Below are 21,797 nucleotides of genomic sequence, written 5' to 3'. Positions count from 1 at the left end.
AAAAAGATCAATAGACCAACTCACAAAAAGTAACTCAAAATGTCTTGCTTACATTGCTGGTGAAGGATGTTCTGTTCTGAACAGAGAAGTGTCATTTTGAACTTTGCAGTTCTGAATTGGAAAAAAAAGCGAAGGATTTGACAGCTGCACTTGAAGACTTGCAGACTGAACATCTGAAGGAAACAGAGCTACAAAGTTTGCTTGAGGAACAACAGCTTCAGCATAAGAAAGCAGAAGGTGAAAAGACAAAGGCCTTGGAGGTAATGCCATACACCTCAATGCTTCAGTCCACCTCCTTTTGTGCATTACTAAGTTAACTAAACAGGTTATTTTTGCAGTCTTTTTCGTGTCCAATGTTTTTTTGTTTAGTAACTGTTCAAACCCTGCCCAAGCTTCTACTGAATGTGCGTAGCACTTATTTTGCTTTCACAGAATTAAAGTTTTCAGTTACCTTTCTTAATGGCACATGCAGAAATAAGCAGAAGTTGTATCCCGCCCCGCCGCCGCCCCCCCCCCCCCCCCCCCCAGTATCTTAGTGGTTTTGGAGCCTTATGCTTTCACATCGCACATTTTCACCGTTTTGTACTGCCCCTTGCTGTGTAGGGAGAGCTAGATTGTACAATTGTCTAACTGCACCCTTTATTCCAGAGCAAATGTGCTATGAGGATGTGATGTGTGTAATCAGCTGAGATTATAAAGAAAACCACCCAGTGATACATATCCTTGGCAGAGAGTAACTGGAACCTTTCCAATAGAACATGTATTTTTGGAGGTTAACCAAAGTCTTTTTATTCCCTTTCTTCTAAATTGCATAGAAAGTAAATGAACAGCTTTCTCTCTTATACTGTGATAGCAGTGACTCAATTCTTGTAAAAAGCCTACAGCGACTGGAAAAGGAAGATTTAACATCCATCTTTTTTTAACTTAAAAAACAAAACCAAACTCAGCAGATAACTTCCAAACGCTCCTAGTTAAATGCCCAAATTTAGGAAACACAATTCTGACTATTTCCTTGTAGTTTGGCCTCTCAAATCATCTTTCTAGTAGGTGTTTAAGTTTGTGGGTGGGTTTTGTTGGGATTTTTGTTACTGCTTCCACCGTAGGACATGGAGCTAACGTCCTTTGTTTTTTGGAAAGACTGCTTGTGCAGGGAAGGGAGGGATCATTTTAGCCAAAGAGAAAAGTGCATTACCCCAGGTGTAGTTGTGCAACATATTAAACCATTCACAGTTCACATTGCTGCAGTCTTGCATTCCCAGAACGTCCCTTGAAGCCCTACTAGGGAAAGCTGGTGCCATGTAGCATCTGACCTGGCTTTCTACCAGATCAGAGGACAGGTGGTGCTGGCTGAGGGGTTAGGGCAGACTCCCCTGCTAGGAGGACAGCAATGCTAGTTCTGACTGTCTGCAAACGCCCTGGGGACTGCCCCTTCAGTCACTCCCTGCCCTTCTGAAGAAGGCTGGCTGGCTCCCAAAACGGACCTGGGGATGAATTATTTTCATCAGTCTGTACTGTGTGCCTTAAACAGATGGGCTGTAAAATCCAGAGGTTTTACATCTACTCTTACTGGTTAGATTTTTGTGTTGTTTTGCTGTTTTTTTTAAAACAGCATGGATTATTTCTGCTTCAGGTGGTGTCACCTATTGATGGGATTGAGCAATGTAAAGAATAGTGATTTCCTAAGGATGGTCTCACTAACTGAATCAAAAATAATGTGCCAAAAGATATTTTCACATTACAGTCTTTGGTTTTGTTACTTGATGTCATGTTTCAACAAGCATGTGTCTGGCACTTGTAATTAGAACATTAAACCTGTCATTTTAAATTAAACTTTTTAATACCTGAACTACTGTAGTTTAGTCTTGAATTTCTTCCTGGATAAAACAGGAGGTTGAAAATTGCCAAATGCCAGCAAGCCCCACGAATGAGTGTTTGTGCCAGAGTATTGACACGTGCTTCCCCCTTTTGAACAGGAGCTGCAGGCTGCCTTGGAGCAGCAGTCAGCGCAGAATCGCCTGCTGGATGTATCCTTAGAGCATGAGAAGATGGTAAATGATAACCTCCGCAAGGAACTTCAGATCGAGCACTCCCGCTGTGAGGCGTTGCTGTCCCAGGAACAGGCCAAACTGTTGGAGCTTCAGAGAAATCTGGATGCTGAGAAAAATAGTTCCTCGAAGCTCCTGAATTCCTTGAATTATGAACGTGTTTTGACAGAGAAGTTGATCATGAGAGTGGAAGAAAAAGCTTGTCAGCACAGGGAGTCACAAGCTGTTGTTCAAGAGCTCGAAGCCCAGCTGGAAGAAGAGAGGTCCCGAACTACAGAGCTTGCTGCTGTTATTGAGCAAACGCACAAGGCGGCCATTCATTCCAAAAGGCAGCTCGAGGCCGAAATACAGATGTGCCGTGAGGAAACCCAGAAGGAGAGAGAGGTCAGTGATGAATTGCGAGCTACGCTGGAATCTGTGCAGGCTGAAAAGCAAGAGGTAACCCGTTCCCTGGAGGCCCAGAAGGAAAGAGAGGTGAAGCTGAAAGCTGACTGTGAACAACTGCAGTCGCTCTTGAAGACAATGAAAGAGCAAGATAAAAACAAGAAAGAGGAGAGAGAGCGAGAGCAAAGACAGCAACAACAAAGAGAGCTAGAAAAACAGAAGGACCAGCAGAGAGATCAAGAGAGACTGGTGAGAATGGCTTTGCAAGCCTTACCTTCCATTGAAATAGCCACAAACTGGGATTTAACTCTGTGGATGGTGTTCTTTAATTGAAATGTTTCCTTCCCTTAAACAAAGCATTTGGAAAAACACATTAGATGAGCTCTTTTCCCGCATTTCTCAAACACAGCCGTTTTCAGGGGGTTGTGTCTGGGTTTATTGATGACAGTTGATCTTTACATCTTTGCCTATGCTGGGAACTGCCGGTTGGTAACAGATGGAGAACATGACTTAAAGGCAGAAAAGATGCCATTGCCCTTATTTTGAGCTAGGCTCCTAATCATGGTTTGCAAAGTATCAGTTTCACCTTTCTTGTTTCTCAGCTCCTTCAATTCCGTTAGAGGAGGAGGGAAGCTTTGCAGGCTTTCTGGAGACTTGTCGGTCACCGCATCTGTTGATGAAGAAAACGCCTGCTCCATAGTCATCAAATGGTTCCTGGTGGCCCTGGAAGGCAGTACTGTAAGCCTTCCTCTAAAAGTGGTCTGTGATATAAGGAACACTGAGAAGAATATGCTAGTTAGATGTGATGCTTTTATTTGCAGTCTGTGTGTGTACAAAAAACCAAAACCCACTTATATGGGTGTATGTGTATATATGTGTGTATGTGTAGAAGATGCAATTAATTACTACTTATTCTGTTCAAATAGCAAAACTTGGAACGGCAACACCAGAAGGATGAACAAAGCATTAAAGAGCTGCAGGAAATAGTAACAATATTAGAAGAAAGAGAAAGAAAGCTCTTATCTTCAAACAATCAGCAAGAACTGTTGTATACCTCAAACAAAGATCGAAATGCCAAACAGGACATAACAAAAGAAACTGAAAAAGCGCGTTTGCAACAGCAGCAGCAACGGCTAGAGAAGATAAGACAGCAGTTGCTTTTTGTAGCTGTGTACCTGAATGAGTTCATATATAAAACCGTAGATAAGTGAGTAGTTGTTCATAAATTAGTAGTTTTCTTTCCATCCTGCTTCTGAACTTGTGTGGGTCATGGCTGAGAGCCCTGTGCTGAAGGGATTGAGCAGTGTATCTGCTTACAGAATTCAGCCTTGTGTGAAACCATGGTTTTGTGGTGGCAGCAGGCTCTGGTTATTGTCATCCCAGTGCAGCCATTCCCATTAGAAGCTTGCATGTCGGTGTTTGAACTAGATCTGTGAAGTGACCCGGCTTAAAATGAACAACTAAAAAAAACCCAACACCCAAAACAAAAAGAAAACAACCCAACCCCAAAACCCCCAAAACGGTGCTGGAATGAGTTGTTTGGTAGTTTGGCAACTGCAGCGGTCTGATCGGAGAGCAATCCAAACAACAGGTGAAGCAATACATCTGCATGTTTAGAATGGGAAACTCCACTGAGCGTGGCAGGGAAAGCTGTGGGTCAGGAATGAGCAGCCAGGTAGCAGTAGTTTCTTATTTCTTTGGCAGCAGAGTGAAATGCTGATGATGTTTTGCTGCAGCCTGAACTTGCATGATAGAATGTCAGACTGGTATAAAATACAGACTTCTAAATACATCCTATGTGGCACTATTTAGAAATTCTACTCTTAAAAATTAACAAAACTTCCTGATTTCTGTGTGTATTCATAGTATTTTTGTGCTGAATAGTATGTAAGTACAGCCTCAAAACTTAAAGGTTGTCCAGTGGGGAGAATGAATCAAGTGTGTGTTAATATTACTACAAATCAACCTGATACTGAAAAAGTATTTCTGTTTAACAGAACAGTTAATGATTGGTCTGTATCAAACGATGAAGCTGTAGCCTCTTTACTGCAGACATTAGAGGAAATAAAATCAGATTTATTGTCTCCTTCGACATCTCAGGTAAGGAAAACAGCATATATTTGTTATCAGTAAGTTGTTCTGTGTTCTTTGGGTTGCAATACACATATAAGTTGATTGATTAATATTTATTTTTCCCCCCCTTTCCTTCCTTTTTTGGGTAAAACATTCTGAAGAAAATTGTATTTTGTCTTGGCGATGAAAAAAAGATATACTCTTGTACTCACACTGTCATTATATTGACATATTTTAGTACCAGATTCTTGCTTTTTTTATTGTATTGCAGTCTGCTTCTGATGCAGTTTTTTTCCTAGGTATGTAATATGCCCAAGGATATCAAAAGTCTGGGATGTGTTGCCGCTGCTTCTGTATGCATCTAGAGACAGTTGTTTTTCAGCAAACTGTCAAGTAATTTTCAAAAAGCACAATAGTGCTTTGTCATCTCAGGAGGAGTGTTTTGACTGATGTTCGTGGTATTGCAAATATTTTACAATAGGCGTAGGGATTATCAAAGACTGAACACAGGTCTATTGATACAAAATACATCATGAACACATAGCTTTTAGATTCCATCTCATTCACCGGAGACGTTTGCCTTATCATTTATGTCTGTCTTTTGTAATAAAGAAAGAGATCTTCAACTGCATCTCAGCCAAAATTTTGGGATTAGGTCTAACAGTCTTGGCTCTTTGATTCAGCGTCTCTGTTTTCTCACCTACTTGGTAGCAGATCCCTGGAAAACACACCTTTGAGAAGGAGTTCTGAGTGTTTGGTACATGAAGAGGCTTTTGTAACTTCTGTTCTCCTCGTGCTCTGCAACACTAGTTGCATGGCCTGGCATGGTGCACGCTCTCCCTGTGTCGAACTGCTTGCAAAATACAATAAATATTTTCCCCCCATCACCTATGCGGCCGCTTAGGTGGTTGCCAAGTGGATCATCTCCAGCCTTGAGCAGGGCTATGTAACCTTTTCCCAGGCAGATGTTCACGGAGTTACTTTGGTTAAGCCTTCCTCTCACAAAGCATTAGAGTCCTCTGCTGTGGACAAAAAGCCAAGAGAGCCTGTGGAAGGGAACTAGACGACCTTATGCTCTATTTAAATCTGACTTAGCAGAACTCCCTCCAGAACTGAGCTGTTCTTCATGCTCAGCTCCCTCCAAGTTTTTACTCTACTGGAAAAGAAACAAAATAGTTTGGGTTGTTTGTTTTTCCTCTGATGCTATTGGTTCTTCTGCATTAGAAACACAGTTGCAAATGCTTTTCACAGCTTCCAGGTTTTCCAGGCTCTTGTTGCCATCAGTTAGCAGGCCTCTTAACATTAAGCCGGTGAATCCTGTGCAGAATAGCAGTTCCTTTTCCTGTTGGACCAGAATTTGCAAATTGCCTCCTCCAGGGATTATGAACACGCCAAAATAAAGGGATTCAAGTGTTCTGACTTAAGTTTTCTTTAACAAAAAAAAAAGTTTTGTGGAGCACTCTAACATATGCCTTTCTATAGCTTAGAGAGCAAAATCTCTACCTTGATATCCTTTCTTCTGTGGGCACAAACAGTCCCTCCTTTCTGCCCTCTTTTCAGGCTTTGGGGTTTTTTTCTTTCCAGAATCTCCTTTTGCTTCAGTCTCCTCCCTGAATTTCTCCCTCCCTTAAGGTACTAAACCACGTGTTCTGGAGATCAACGGACTTTACTGCTGTTACCTCCTTGACTTGCAATAAACTGGGGACACTATTTGACAGGAAAATGGAAAAATGCCAAAATTAAAAATCTGCTCCCAAATGAATATGGAGGCAACTGGTCAGTCAAATGCTAAATGGCATGGTAGAAATTAAGTGCCTAGATGAATAATGTAAAACTCCTTCAGATATTGCAAGTATGTGTTGCTACCTCCAAACTGAGCTTTTCTAGGTCCATAAAATGCCTGGGATGGTGGGACTGTAGTCCTTACTGAGAAGACCAATATAAAGCAGCTTCCCTCACTTCAGTACAATACAGATGAGTTGTTTCCTGTGTTTGAACTATTTTTAATAATACTTATCTGAAGTATTTTTTGTATCTGAAGCTCTTATCTCTGCCTTTGTTCTCAAAATGGTCTTCTGTCCCACCTCCATGTGTGGTATGACACAACTGCTGTGCTGGTGAAAGCCATATGCAGGAAAATGCGTGCTTTAGTTTAAAAAGTTTCAGTGTAAAACCTGAAATTGTATAGAACATCTGTGCATTAGATAATAGGTACAGGACAGGAGTTTAATTTGGACAGAAATACCTAATTTCAAAACAATAATGAAGGTAGTGTTAGATGCTTGAAGCGTTTTTTTTTTTTTTTTAAACTCATTTTAAATATGCTGAGAAGTGGAGAGCCTTTGCTTTGTGAAATTTCAAAGAAGCTGCAAAGTCAAAAAGAAGGGAGGTGGATTATGTGCCGTGAAGGTATGGGTAGCATTGGAATCGCCATTTGTTGCTGTGTATTTTGCAGGCGGTAAAAAGACTTAGATGGCTGTGGTTTATTAAGCTTTATTATATAAGATTTTTTGGTTGACAAGTTATGCTCTTCATAGAAGACAAATGTAAATGGCATGTGATAGTATGTTAAGGTATTCAGAAGAAAAGACTTCTGAAAAATTTCAAATGCCTAATAAGGTTGTACTAAAACAAGTTGCTAGGAGAAATTGGGGTCAGCTGGGTGTACTGGCTCCTTGAATGAATAGATTTTGATTCAAGGAATAACACCCTAACTGCCTTTTATTTCTCAGTGTGTGATCTGTGCATCACACACTGATTTAACTGTTAAATTGGTAGTCTATACGAAGAGGGTTATGAAGGCAGAACTTCCACAAAGAATTGGACCTGGAGTTGTGGGTCTTATTCCTACAAGAGATTACTTACCAAAAAACTGAATTTCCTAGAACTGAATGTGATTTTTCAGAATTTACTTCTGTAGATGCTTCACAACATATTCTTGTGCATGCACGTACACAGATACCTTTCTTCAGTTTCTGTGCTGCCTGTGGATGTGGGAGAAAGCCAGATGATTTGTTTCTGTTTCCAAGTGTTTGGGAGACTCTCTCTAATTAAGGGGAATAGGATTCCTGTAAAGCTGATCAGACAGAACTGTGGAGAAAAGGGTAGCTTGATTAACAATTAATTTGATACTTCTTAAGAAGGGCTGCTTGTGTGTTTCAGCTTCCCATCCTACCGTTTAACACCTGAATGCCATTACTCATTTTCAGGCTCATTATTTTGTGTTTCAGTTTGTCCATGAATTTAGGTTATTGCTCAGATTGAGATGTTTGGCTGTGGAAGTAATGTGCAAAACATCAAGGCTTGCTTCCTTTGGGTTTCTTTTTTAGATCAGATCTACAGGTGATACTGACTCTGTTCAAGAACTGGAAAGAGATGCTTGGCAGCGAGAGAAAAACATGTTGCAGAATGCACTGAAACAGGCTGAATCCAAACTGGCTAAAGCGAGTGTTGAAACTGAAAACAAACCAGTGTTAGAAACTTTCAGTCCTAAGGTAAAATGATCATGTGATGGCCAGCAAATGGGCTGTCTGGAGCTTGGTGAGCAAGCAATGTCATCACCATTAGCGTGTTGTTTAAACCTTTGATGCTTGGTTTGCTCTTGCTGTCTTGCGTGTTGTGCAGATTTGCTCTGTAAGAACTGTTACCAACTCAAGATCATAAAAGCATCTGGGGAGTTCCGTTCCTTGGTAGTCCTGTTCTTGGGCATTGCCTAAGGGACTAATGTCACATGTCAAACAGGCAATTTAGTAATTTTTCTTCTTTTTTCAAATAAATATGATAAAACTTGCTGTTGCGGCAGAGCCAGGAAGTGTACAGCTCAGATTTCTAGGATTATAAGTATCTGTCAGATTATGGCGTTTAACTTTCACTTATTGCTGTAATCTTCACTTGCTATTTTAAAAAGTAATTTTATAGATGAATAGTTTAATAAACTGCTAATTTTCCTAATTATAGGAATATTATAGGAATAAAAAAATATAGGAATAAATATAATAGGAATTTCCTAATTTCCTAAATTAGGAATGCTTTCCTCATATGTACGTCATCAGAGAAGTTCCTTTGTAACTTTCTTGGTGTTAGACAGGAACTTGCACCAAAAGCAAGCTAGCTCTTTGGGATCTCTTTCTACTCTTAAATGAGAGGGAGAATCGGATTTCTTGTCTAAGCATGAAAATACTAAACATCAGTTATTTTTAATTTTCCCCCCTCTAATCTTAAATACTTTTTATTCTGCTGACACATTTGCTTGTAATCAAGTCTGATGGGTGCTTATCCCAATATGCTTTCTGGTTAATATTTATTTTAAAAAGATGTTATTTTGCTTTGAAACATTCAGGAGATGTAAGGTAGTCTGAACTTGGGTGCTTTTTAGCTGTGTATAGAATTGTTCCAGCTGCTCTTGTGTCTGCAGTATGGATGTCTGACGTGAAGACGGCTTATTTGTGGCTCTCTTGTGTTTTGTACACCAACCAGTAACCATGCTAAAACTTCCTAACCTAGCCAAGACTTCATACACATACAGAAATCCAGTAGACTTGGTACAAGCCTCTATGTCCAAACTGCCAGAGTGTATACCGCTACATTGACCAAAGCTGGCCAAGTCACAAAGTGTTATACAAATACTTGCTCAAAATGTCATTTTAGAGATGTGTGCACTGCTTCCATACTTCATAATTATTAAATAGCTTGCTATAATTTTGTAAAGCAAAACAGGTTTTAGATACCCATGAATACCCAAGTTGTGGGAGATTTTGCTGGAAAAAGCAACCAACTTTTCTGAGCTTTCTATAGTCAAATCTTAACAGGTTTTTTTTTTCTTTCTCTAGTTGCAGAGATTATATAGGAAGTACCTTAGAGCAGAGAGCTTTAGAAAGGCTCTAGTTTTTCAGAAGAAATACCTCTTGTTACTTCTTGGCGGATTTCAGGACTGTGAGCAAGCGACCCTCTCTCTAATAGCACGTATGGGAGTCTACCCCTCACCTGCAGACCTGCAGCTTTCTGGATTCCGATCCCATCCTTTTACCAAGTTTAGATGTGCAGTCAAGGCAATCATCGCGATTTCAAGGTAAAGCCAAAACACTTGCTGTCTCTCATACATGGTGTTTTCTTGGAAATTTAAAAAATTGGTAGTTCCTTTGGTTTATCTTACATTGATATTAAGCAAAAGCTATCGCCAAAACTAGTTCAAACTTGACTTGTTAGCTGTAACTTTGGTGAAACTGCTATTTCAAAGTCTATGCTAGTTGTATGTGTACTAAACTTAAATATTTATAAAGAGCTGCTGCTTTATTGAGAGATACCCAGCTGCAATATATTTGAGAATTGGTACACAACCATCACAAATTATGTCCTTTAAGGTCTGACCCTTCTCTGTTTGGACTCACTGAATAGCCTGTCTTGTACCAGAACGTGATCATCTCATTACTGATGGTTTTCCTCTCTTGAATCCAGTAGCCTGAGTTTTAGTGGATATGGTTTTATCATACTCTGCCACTTAGTCTCAAATGGATTTGTTTGCTGTACTTGGGACAGTATGCCATTTCATGATGGCTTTTGAGTCCGTTTAATGAAGAAAAGTTACTTTTGAGCGATTTCCTTGCCTAGTAAAAATGATTACTAGCAAGTTTAAGACTTTCAGGAAATGGCACAGGATGTGTTTAGGTTGTTGGGTTTGACATGGATGCTATAATGGTAGCAATGTCAAAAGATGTAGGAACAGTGACCTCCAAAGCCACTCCTCTGAGGCAGGAAGAGCTGCCACAACTCTCTGGAGATTAGGGGCAAGTGGAGGCGCAGTGCCAAAATGAGCAAACCTTTCCAAGAGTTAGAGGATTGTTGCAGGGTAAAATGGGATAAGCCTTCATGCTAAAGGCTGAAGTTGAAGAATTCTTACTCCATTCCTGCAAAGATTGTTACTTCTGTTGTTTAATATGTTTCATGCCAACAAAGAATTTAATATTAAAATTCAGTGTATTTTTGCTTATTTTTAATGATTGTACAAATTTATGTCGTTACTAAGGTTGAAGTTTTTGGTGAAAAAATGGAACAGAGATAACAGGAAGAGTGCACAAGGAGAAATCGTTTCTCATGGTGTACGAGGTAATACAGGTAAGCGTTTTGGACAAGTACATTGTTTTAATCATAATTTCTCTTTAGTGAACAGTTTCATTTAAAAAAAAAACAAAAAAAATTTTAACTGTTACCATAAATGTGTTTATCCATTTCATGAGCACAATGATTATGAGTTTACAAGGACGTTATAAGAAATTACAATTGAAAGCTTTCAGAATTTATAATAGCAAGCTCCTCCTTTACTCCCTGTATTGCAACTGCTGAAGCTACAAAACTAAGTTCCGTCATGTTCATAAAACTCAGAGAATTATGTTTTGGACAACTGGAAGCTACCTGTAATGGAAATGAGTGCCACAAGTTATTCATAAGGCAGAGACAAATGCTGCTGTAATAGTATTAAAATGGGTACATGTGGTATCAAAATAAGCCTTAGAAGTGGTGTACTTGCTGGTGTTACTAGAGGTGAAAAAGGGTTTTAAGTGGTTCTAGAAGTTCAGAAGAGGCTTAATTTGATGGCACATACCCCATAACGATCTCCTTAGGAGTTTAAGTGCTGTCGACAAAGTGGAGTGGATGGATAGATGGTCTGGTGCAGTTCAGCAAGGACTATGTTCCTTTGAGTTACTTAGGGATGTGTTTGTAAGAATTCAAACATGCATCTTCTTGTAGTACCCAATATTGTGGAACTGTCTCGTTTTATGTAATATTCCATTACTTGTGGCTTTTCAACACTAAACAAAATGGTATGTTTTTAATTACCTGGTACTACATAATTTTCACCGTTTCTAAGTTCCTGGAGATACTTAAAGTATTTTAGCTTCCTCCATAAAACCACTACAGTGTAGTTCCTACGAAATGTGAGTAATGTGAGTCCTGAAATGCATGCTGAACTTTCTACCTCACTACAAAATAGCACCTTGGCAGCCTCATTAAAAAATACTTGATTTCTTTTTGTGATTTTGAAGGACTTACCTGAAGGGGTTTTTCGTTTTGAATGAAAACAAAACAAAACTCCATCCTCAACCCCCAAACCCTTATGAAACCAAACAACAAGCCCTCTTCCTTTCTCTGATCTCTCTAAAGTTTGAGAGTGTTAAGTCAAGAGTAACATATATTTAGAGCAAACAACGTTAAAAATTTATTGAAATAAGTTTTTTGCTCATATCAACCAGTGGAACGTGCCCTGTACGGATATAGCAACAGCTGATGAAAAAGCAAGTCTGGAGAAAGAAAAAGAGTGCACGTTCACCGTTTGTAGGAAGCAGCTGTTCAATATTGAAATGTCAAACTTCTGTTAAATCTGGTTAAAACAAACAAAAAAAAACCCCAAAAACACAGCTAGCTGTGGAAAATGTATTTTAGCTGCATTGAAAACCACAGTTGTACTCTGCTGTAATTCTTGTGGGTTTAATTGGTTATGTTTATGATAGCCTGTTTTGAATGGTTCCCAGCACATAGTTTTTTAACTGTTTCCTATTTTACACAGCCTCTGCTGCTAGAACAGAAATTCTGAAAGAGCAGCAGCACTCAGCTGTTCACGTCAGCTCTCCCCCAACCAGGGATGCTGGGCTGAGCCACAGAACCAGCTCTGCAAGATTTGTGAGCCACTCCCCCAGATCCTCCTACTGCTCACACAACAGGTCAGTCCGCACTCTGCTTGTGTTTAATCACCCCGATGGATGGTCTTTCATAAAAATGTAACCACTTATTGGAGGAAGTACTTGAAGAAGGGGAGTTTGCTTTCTTACATCTTGTAAATGTTTTATTTCTTTCAAGATGCTACAGGAGAAGAAAATTTCTTGTTTGCTTTAAGCATGTCTGATGTTCTTACTGAGAGCATTCCTAGTGGTGTTCCCCGATCTGATTTGGACAGGCTACAGGATTTACAGTGGCTATGTCTGTTAGCCTTTGAGGGGTAATTCTCATTGCCTTTGCTAAGCTGGAAGTTAATTTCTGAGCATCCTGTGGAAGCAGCTCCCCTACCATATGGCAGCGCTGCATTAGTATTAGCAGCCTTCAGACTCTGTGTGTGCACGCAGAACGGGAAGGGGAGAACTTGCGAGGTGTGTGCTGTTGCAGTTTTTCATGAATTATGGCCAATTCTGCACAGAAATACACCCCCAGCTATTTGTTGCTGGGTTGGATGTCACAGGTAACATTCTGCACAGTGCTGCTATGACAGTGCCTGAGCTGCAAGCTCTGTGCTTGAGTTGGCAGAAGGTGGCCTTCAGTTGTTGCAGAGTTTCCCACTCCCAGGCTCTTCTGGGACCCAGAGTAACCTCAGGCATTGCATAATCCATTACTGGCTGTAGTGTATCCTCTCTCAAGCCACTCCTCATATGCAGCTTCCTCCTGAAAGTGAGGATTTGCAGGAGCTGATGTGGAAAATAGCTGTTCTTGGTCTTGTCAGCTTGGGACATTTTGTTTGTTTCTTAACCTCCTTCCTAAATTAGAAACTTGCAACTAGCAGGCAAGAATCTTCTTCCTAAAGGACAAGACTAGCCAGGAAGTAGCTGTGGTGATCTGTAGGTACGCAAAGACAGCAGATGCTCCCAATTACGTTAGGGTTTTTAACATTGCTGACTGGTTTGGGGGACAGGACAGTGCTTGTCACGAAGGACAGGTAGTGTTCTGGTTTGCATAGGTTATAGCAAAACATTTTGGAGAGTTGAGACCTGCAAGCATTTCCCAAAAGACTTAATTCTACCCCTGCCCTATTCCTCTGCCCTGGCACATCTCTAGGTCTGACAGCCACAAACAGTAGCTGGCAGCTTACTGGTCAAGAAAAGTCATCCGTATCATTGGGAACAGAGGTGTTAATAATAGTAGCCCCTGACCGATTACTCGGTGTGACTGGGCTAGGGGTAGCTCAAGCCTAATGCAGGTCCACGATAGGTTAAACGATGCCTGTTGCTGCTTTTGTTTGCTAGCAAAGCTAGCAGAACGGAGGGATGGTCAGGAGCTACCTTCCGCTGATGGAAAAGTGCAGGGGGAAGGAATAGATCCGAACTCCAAATAGCAGTATGTTTGTGCAGAGCATCCCCTCCAATGTAGATTTCTGCTAATATTTGAAATTAGTTGTTAATGTCCAGAAAGGAAACTAGCATACCATCTGAAGAGTCCCCTTTTTCAACTTCGTCTTTCAAGATGGCATTTTACCTGCTGAACAGGAGAGGACATGTCTGGATGCAGCATGTTCCTCTTTAGTCCTTCTCCACAGAAGTGAGTCCTTTCCCACTGGGCCATTTAGACTTGCCTCTGAATGCAGCTTTCTTACCTGAGGGGCTCTGTGTTGCGTATCAGCAGAGACAAATTCATAGATACTCCAGCTTTAATCAAAACGTGCTTTCTTTTGACTCCCCTATATACAAATCCACCCTGTCCATACTGTTTTATATGTAACTTTGTGGTGGTTTTTGCTGTTGTTCCAGTTTGCTTTGCACGAATTACTGCCAATATGAATTTAAATTTTATTGTATTTATTTGAGTATATAGTATGAGAAGAAATAAATAATGTGTTTTCCTTTTAAGATTGCATCCATCCACAACTTCAGCTTCAGAAAAGGCACTTGCATCTACTCAGGATTCTGAACAATCACTAACGGAATACATCCACCGCTTGGAGGTTATCCAGCAAAGACTAGGGGGTCTGCACGGTAAGAACAACCTTGTTATCCCTCACAGCTGCCAGAAGAGCCTGGGCTGCTTTTTGCAAGGTTCTCCCTACATATTGCCTATAACGCCTGAAGCCTGTAAAGAGCATCATTTTAATGAATAATTGTAAGCGGGGGGGGTGGGGGGGAAATTAAGTAAGTCTCTGATATGAAACCTTTCTGTGAATCATATCTAAAACTAGTCCAAGTGTGACATTTCTCAGAATAAGTTCTTAGTGAAATTCTTCAAATATAAGGCTGAATAATTTCATGTGATTTCCGCCCCCCCTCCTGTTATTGTCTAAGTAAGCAAGTGTTGCAGTTTAAATTAAGTTGTATATAGAATTAATTTGCTTTAAAGTCAAAGACAACCATTGTAATAACAGAACAGGGCTTTCTCTGCAACACAAACTATATAGTATTTCCTTCATTTATTGCTTCCTTATATTCCACAGTAGATTAAAAAAACCCTTGGAGGCTGGTAAAAACAGCCATCTAGTTCTAAAACTGACTGAGGAGCACACAAAGGATGGTAGTGGCACCTACCTTTTGCTATTAAAACACTTCCACCTAATTTCTAGACTTAATTTAGTTAGTTTAATAGTCTAGTTGCTCTTGTTATATCTCTAGTTATATCACAGAAACTCCTTGTCCCAGGGAAGTACTTACAAACTGTCATCACATCATCCTCAAATCATCTCCTATCAAGATATGATTACATGTGTTTTCCAATGTTTTGTTATTTTTGAGACGCCTGTCTAAACCTTCTGCAGTGTATTAGTATCTCTGGATTATGAACAACAGAGCTGGACCTCCAGCTGCAGGGTCATTTGTGCTAGACCAAATACAGAGATAACCTGTTCCTTGTTTATATGTGTAGCCATCGTATTGCAGGGCAGACTCCTGCTGTCTGCCTTTCCCGCTGCAGGGCAGCAACGTAAATTAAACAGCAACACAGTACTTACAATGTACTTCTATAATATACAATTACAGTTTGTGCACAGAGCCTGCTCACACAGCCCATGCCATGCTCCTGCACACCGATCCCAGCAGCTGACGGGGGGAGGGCACCCATCTTGGCTCAAATGGCTGACGGGAATGGGATCGTGATGACCACGGTCCACGCTGGGATATAACACAGAGCTTCATCCCAAGCCCAGGGAGAAGGACAAAGCTCCAGTGCTGCCTCCTGTGTGGAAGCTCCTGAGAAGCTATTGCTATTTTGGTGCATCTTCCCTAAAGTTTGCTTCACCCATCCAGGTTGATACAGTGTCCTGGTCTGAGCTAATATGGGTCACCAGGTCAGATAATGCCATTGACGTTTTCATCCAGCCTTTATCCCTTTCATGGGCTATGGCTGGCTCCTTCCCCATGTTACTTCTGGCTGCTCATCCCCACAGTTTACTTCATGATGCTGCTTTTGGGTCACTATGGTCCTTGATCTCTAGGCAAGCACTGATGATTACTTCCTTCCACCAGCCACTACCCATGGCTTCCCATAGTCAAAAGCTGGGAAGACGGCCAGGTAGATACTTGGCTGTGGCACTGCGGGAGGGCTTTATGGATTCCTTTGCATGTTACAGCATCTTATGTCCCTTTTGCTAAGCATAATCATTGTCACCTGTTGCTTCCCAGGCTGACTTGCCTCCTGTAATTTTCCTTTAGCCTTTGCCCAAGGATGTATGCCTTGATATTGATTCTGCCAAGATGAGAAAAATATTTGACCATATCCATAAGAATCTCTGCCAGTCACCAGTACTCTTACTGCAGGCCACTTCTCTGGTTGTCACTGTCAGCAGATCCACCTCTGTGGTGATTTTTATGGGACAAGAGGCAGGGATTCAGTTACTGATCACAGCATTGAGTAGTGACTCTTGGCCCTGCAGTCATTGCAGATGCTCATTCAAATCGTATCTACCACACTGGCTCCTCAGCAGTACCAGGTCTGAACGTTTCTTCTATAGTGTAGAGGTGCTGTATTGCTCTCATTCACTTTCCCTACGATTTATAAAAGGCATTATTTATTGTGACTACTGACTTTACTGCTTTTTGAAAAAGAATGATTCTTAAGTTAACTTCTGAGGCAGTTTCTTTATGAGAACATGTTACATTCCTAACACACTTTTCATCTTAACTTTAAAAAATTAAACTTTAAAATTACGTGTTTCTCTAGAAAGAGAGGGAACTTGGCTTTGTCAACATTCATGGGAGCCTGGTACAGCTGGACAACAGCTCTGGGGAAAGTCTGAAACGTTGCCTGTTTTTCTGGCTGAGATGATATAATTTAAAAGAAAAAAAAAAGGTTTTTGTTTAAAAAAGGCTAAGCTTTGCTTACAAATCCTGGTCTTGCTTATATCACTAAAGCCAACAGCTACAGTGACACTTCCCTATAGGAACTTTGATGTTATTCTCAGCAGGATTTTACCTAGAAAGCTTAATACTGTCACTTTATGGGGTTTTGCTGTGTTCCCTCCCCCACCCCCAAATACTGCAACTGTATATGGCAGATATAGATGGATAAACGAATTTTAGAATTGAAACCTGAGAGCATTTACAGAAATAAGGTATTTTACTTTGTGCTAAGTTTGGAGTAAGTCTTCCCCAACTGGGGCACCATTAATAAGAATTCTGTGGAAAGTGCATATAACTTCTGTAATTTTCATGTTACCAGAATGATGATGATGTCAGGAACTACAAAATGATGATGCGCCCTTTAGAACAGTGCTGTGAGCAGAGTGATTTCCCAGTTTCTAATGAACTTCAAAACATCTACTCAGTGATGAGACCTTGTCCAGCAGCAGAGCATATATTGAATAACTACAAGAGTGGTGGAGTTGAACTGAGCAGCCCTGTTGCTGTGTGTAAAGCAGGGCTGTGGTGGAGCGTTGGTCTTAATGTGTGAAGGTTTGCTTTGGCAGACATGTAAGCTTTCAAATCTTGTTTTGTATTGCTCCTAGGTGGCTCGTGAAAATGGTAATTGCTTTCAGTGTAGCTCACATGAAGCACATTGAGAAAATTACTTGCTGCTAACTGCACCCTGTTGCTTCATAACACAAGCAGTTTTCTAATATTCATTTGTTCTATTTAAATTTAGGACAAGTTCCAGGCCCACCTCGCCAGAGAAACATGAAAAACTGATGAGAATGCTTCTGAAATCTGTACTGCGAACCCCCCCTGCATTACTACTTCCTTCCAAGTTGGTCCATACTGAATGGGGAGGCACTTGTGATCTCTTGTGCAACTGAATAAAGGGCAGTGATTTTGCAGATTTTTATATGACTTTTTATTATATTTTAGTACTTTAAGAGGAAATTACTTTTCAGTAAGAACAATGTTTTACGTTCTCATGTGAAATTACTACTAAGTTAATAGCTGAAGTGTGCCTGCATCACTGTATTGAAAGTTGGCGAGCGTGTCTTTGGTGTTTATTTTTCTATAGTGTATAGGTGGATTCCGTGTAAAAAAAAGTTATTAAAATGGCATTTTATTAGTGAATTCTTACATTGTATGGTTATTTGTTTCCACCTATTTACTTTTTTTTTTTTCCTGTTTCTAAAATTGGGTTTGTAGGATTGTTCTCACAGAACAGCTAAAATACTCTCCCAAATGTGAAAACACGTGTAGCTTTCTGTGAATTTAGGGTTTGCTCTTTTGGTTTTACAGTAAGTCAGCCCTCCCTCCCTCAGTCTTTCTTACTGCATTACAATTCCATGTGAAGCCACCACTCCTTAGCTCTTCTGTGACCAAGATATGCACTGGCACTAAATGAAATCTGTGATTTCACACTCGTGCATAAACCGCACTTTCAATTTTGACTTCGAAAGCAGGAGGGCTATTAGACCTTAGGGCCTGTACTCATAATGAGCCAGTAAGTAGTGACGTTGCCATTGATGACTAGTTTTAAAATTGGGCACTTGTAGGTGGACAATAGAGCACCTTTTAAAGGACAAAAGGTAAATTTTATGTGTGTATTTAGTTGGTTTTTCGGCATGTCCAGGTGTTCATAGGTTGACACATCATAAGAATCAGATCTGTTTTGGCTTTGCATTTGCATGTTTTTAAATCAGTCTACAGGGTAAGTAATTTAATGTCCCAAAGATGCACTGTTTTTAGGTCAGTGACTGACAGGGTGAAAACAATTCAAGTATTGCCTTAATGTGTACACAAAAGCCCTAGGAACAAACACTATTTTCCCTTGGCACTTTGTGCCAGATCTAAGCATAGTGGAACAGTGGATAATTTAAGTGTTCCTATGCATAGTTGGCTTCATCCTTCTAGGAAATGAGAGCTGTGAATGAACTAAGGCTGGCTGTTAGGGGTTCACCTCTAGGCAACATGAGCTATCAGTAAATTGATGCTTTGGCTGCTGAGGCTTCCCCGGCTCAGCTCCCCGCCACCACCTGCGGAAGCCAAGCACACAGCACCACTGGACAACAGCGCTTTTTCCTGCCTCTGCCCAAGCCTCTGCAGGGCTTGCATTCAGCTGCGTGTTCAGTAGGGACCTTGCCGTGACAGTCAGTGCTGTATTATTCCCCTGCCCTGCTTCTTCCCTTCATAGAGACCTCTTACCTCGCAGGCACCGAAGCGCCCCCTCTAAGATAGTCTCCTTAAGCATTCACTGTTTCTAGAAACACAGGCAGGATGGCTGGGGTGGAGGGGAAGAAGAAGACGCTGCAGCTCCCTATTCAGAAAAGAAACCTGCAGAGAAGAAATCAAACCTGTCATTCTACCGGGATCTGTGGACTACAGGTAACGTGTTGCTTATGGCTGTGCTCCTGTCAGCTCCCTTGTCCCAGACGGTTTTCTGAAGGGCAGTGGAAGCACCGTGGCAGAGGTGTTTCTGCCCGGTGTGGGCAGGTAGTTTGGAGCCTCCTGCCTTTCCAAGTACCGGTGCGGTGGCTGTGCCCTCTTGTGCCCCTTGCACAAAGGGCCGTGCCCCTTGCAGTGTGTTGACCTCGGCAGCATGAGCAGAGATGTCATAGGCTGAAGCATTTTGGCACTGCATAGGAAATCATAGTCACAGAATCATCGGGGAAAAAAAAAAAAAAGTGTCTTTAACTTTTCATAGGCCCAAACACTGCTTTACGTCTAGGCTCTCGTGTTCCCAGGTACATGCAGAGCAATTCTGCTCTGTGAGATGGTCCGTGCCCCCTCCTGGGAAGGGCTGTGAGAGTAGGCACCGGGGCTCTGTCCCGTGTCCTGTTTTCTGCTGAGAGGGAGAAGCGGGAGCACGTGCGGTCTCGCTGTTTCCAGAAGGGGACACGGCACCAGCAGGTGGGGAACGGGGAAGGGCAGCAGCAGCATGCGGGAGAGGGCGGGTTGTGCAGAGGCCCGCCCGCAGCGGCGCCTCCCGCGGGCCGTCCTGCCCTCACCGCCGGGGGAGCTAGGGGAGCACCGGCGGGGGCCCGGCGCGCAGAGCCCGGGCAGGACGGGCCCCGCCGGGCCGCGGCTCCGCTCGGGTGCGGCGGGCTGGTGACTCCCCTCAGCCGCGCCGCCTCGTTTCCCGCCGCCAGGGGGCGCGTGCGCGCGGCTGGCGCGGGGCGGCCTGGGAGCGCCCCGCCCTCCCCCGGCGGCCGCCCCGCCCCTCGCGCGGGGCACGCGTCCCTGGCTGCGGCAGCGGCTGCGCGGGGCGGCAGGGCCGCCGCCTCCTCCTGTCCCGGCTCGGCCCGGGGCCGCCGCCTCCTCCTGCCCTGCCCTGCCCTGCCCTGCCCGCCCCCGGCCCCACCTGAGGCAGCGCTGGGCGGTGGCTGTGGCGGGGCCCGCTCGCTCCTCGCCCGCACCATGGCGGCGGAGCGCGGGGGCTGCTCGCTGGAGGCGGTGCCGCTGCCGCCTGAGGTGCGCGAGAGCCTGGCGGAGCTGGAGCTGGAGCTGTCGGAGGGTGAGGGGCGCCGGGGCACAGGGGGGCGGCGGGGCCCGGGCCGGCGCGCCGCGGCGGCAGGAAGCCCGCGGGGCGCTTCCGTCGTCCGCCCGGGGCGGGGCGGGGGCCTGGTCCCGCGGAGGGGCCGGGGGCGGCCGGGGCCTCGTCCCGCCGCCAGCCCTGGCAGGGGAGCCGGCTTCAGGAGCCGTACAGCGGGGAGCCGCGGCCCCTCTCTGCCCGGGATCCCCGGCGCTGGGAGACGCGGCTGCACCGCCCGGCTCTGCCGCCCGCGCCCGGTGGGAGCGGCGGGGGAGCCTCTTCAGAGGCGTTTTGCAACGGCCCTGAGGTATTTTTCCGCTCGATCTGAGCAGGCACCGAGGCGGGCCAGTTAGCATGCAGCTGGATACTCTGAAAATACCATTTTTTAAAAAAAATACCTCTTCCTGCTTACAACTGAAAGCTCAAGTCTCTCGCTTCTGTTCTCTCCATAAGCCCCAACGTTTTTACCCTTCCCTGTATATCAAGTTTCCAGTCAGAAATACGGTGACGTTCCCACCGCGCCTCCGGTGAAGGAGCCCTGGGCCGGCGGCGGCGCAGATGTGGCGCCAGGCTGAGGTTCACTTTGACAATGTACTTGTGCCCATCTGTTGGTTTGCTGCCCTCCAAAGGCACAGTGCCTCTCCATCCACCTCCAGGCTTGTGGTTGGTGGTAACAGGCCTTCTGTGACCCCTCTGGAAATTATACTTGGTTTTTTGGTTTGTTTTTTTTTTTTTTTTTTAATGGTTCCCTGTCACGGCCCGTGCTGCAGACAGGCAGGTGTAGGCACTTGGTGCAGGAGAGCACGCAAGGGCTGGACAAGACGGGGACAACGGTTTCTGGGAGCGGTTGTGGCATTTTCCCTAGCTGTGTTGTCTGAAAACCTGTTAGTGCCGTGGTCCTGGTGTAGGAGCATTCAGTTTGCTCCTCAGATAGTGTAGTTTTCAACTCAGTATGTTCAGGTGGGCATAACTGGGGTTATTTCACCTTAATATGCGGGCTGGTTATGTTGTGGTGTAGGAAGTGATTCACAGGTTGGCTGTTGTCGCCTCCAGTGTGGAACCTTTGGTGCAGAGACAGAGGAAAAATATATGATCGGTAACTTTGTTGTCCAAATTTAACGTGCCACTGCATGTCTGCCAGAGCAGTGGGAAGCGGCACCTGATACGTACTGTTGCTTGTGTGAGAGGAGTTCCTGTGACTTCCGAGACGCAGTAGTGTGCAGCCGCGTACCCCGGTGCTCTCACACTGCGGCCATGCTTTGTACAGTGCCTCTTGCCTGTGTGCCTGCGGGTGCTTGCGGATCGGCCAGGATATGTTTGGGTTGGCTCCTCTTTTGCGTAGGTCCTGACTGTGTGTTTGTTTAACCACTGGAATATATACATTATTTTTTTAATACGTATGGCTCTGCAGTATGGTAAATGTTTGAAACACCTAAAGTGATTGCAAAGTGTCTTAGTGCAGTGCATCTGATATTGAAATTTGTATTGCTGTATAGCTGCTGCGTTAGTTAAGTGATCAGATAAAGTAATAACATTATCTCAAATTTCTTGACCACTCTGAAGACTTAGTTCATTATCTTGGATGCAATCCCTTTTCTGCCTTGCTTGGATGACTTGAAAGCATTTGCAGGTAGTTCTTCAACATCTGGTAGTACGTTATGTGGTCACATT

At 43.3% G+C, this 21,797-nt stretch overlaps 2 protein-coding genes across 20 annotated transcripts in view; both read left to right on the top strand.

Moving 5' to 3' along the window:
- Positions 1 to 17,725, top strand: part of PCNT (pericentrin) — a 91,667-nt gene extending 73,942 nt beyond the window's left edge. For 12 of the 14 annotated variants that reach the window (XM_080400711.1, XM_080400716.1, XM_080400714.1 and 9 more), the window contains 10 exons: positions 110 to 260; positions 1,974 to 2,678; positions 3,356 to 3,636; positions 4,427 to 4,529; positions 7,832 to 7,996; positions 9,332 to 9,570; positions 10,525 to 10,613; positions 12,064 to 12,217; positions 14,109 to 14,233; positions 17,325 to 17,725. In XM_080400711.1, the coding sequence (XP_080256837.1) occupies positions 110 to 260; positions 1,974 to 2,678; positions 3,356 to 3,636; positions 4,427 to 4,529; positions 7,832 to 7,996; positions 9,332 to 9,570; positions 10,525 to 10,613; positions 12,064 to 12,217; positions 14,109 to 14,233; positions 17,325 to 17,368 (2,056 nt within the window). In that variant the 3' untranslated portion in view covers positions 17,369 to 17,725. The remainder of the gene's footprint in view (positions 1 to 109; positions 261 to 1,973; positions 2,679 to 3,355; positions 3,637 to 4,426; positions 4,530 to 7,831; positions 7,997 to 9,331; positions 9,571 to 10,524; positions 10,614 to 12,063; positions 12,218 to 14,108; positions 14,234 to 17,324) is intronic. The other 2 variants (XM_080400712.1, XM_080400719.1) reach the window with 2 other exon arrangements.
- Positions 17,726 to 19,308: 1,583 nt separating this feature from the next.
- Positions 19,309 to 21,797, top strand: part of DIP2A (disco interacting protein 2 homolog A) — a gene marked incomplete at its 3' end in the record, with an annotated part of 122,215 nt that continues 119,726 nt past the window's right edge. For 2 of the 6 annotated variants that reach the window (XR_013930254.1, XM_080400723.1), the window contains exon 1: positions 19,415 to 20,108. Coding sequence is in view for 4 of the 6 variants with exons in the window: in XM_080400723.1 (XP_080256849.1) it covers positions 20,012 to 20,108 (97 nt within the window). Of the gene's footprint in view, positions 20,109 to 21,797 lie in introns of all 6 variants that reach the window. The other 4 variants (XM_080400721.1, XR_013930255.1, XM_080400724.1 and 1 more) reach the window with 4 other exon arrangements.

This window comes from Falco punctatus (assembly GCF_963210335.1).
Source record: "Falco punctatus genome assembly, chromosome: 8".
In the NCBI taxonomy this organism is placed as follows: domain Eukaryota; kingdom Metazoa; phylum Chordata; class Aves; order Falconiformes; family Falconidae; genus Falco; species Falco punctatus.
This window is presented reverse-complemented; position numbering and strand designations above follow the sequence as displayed.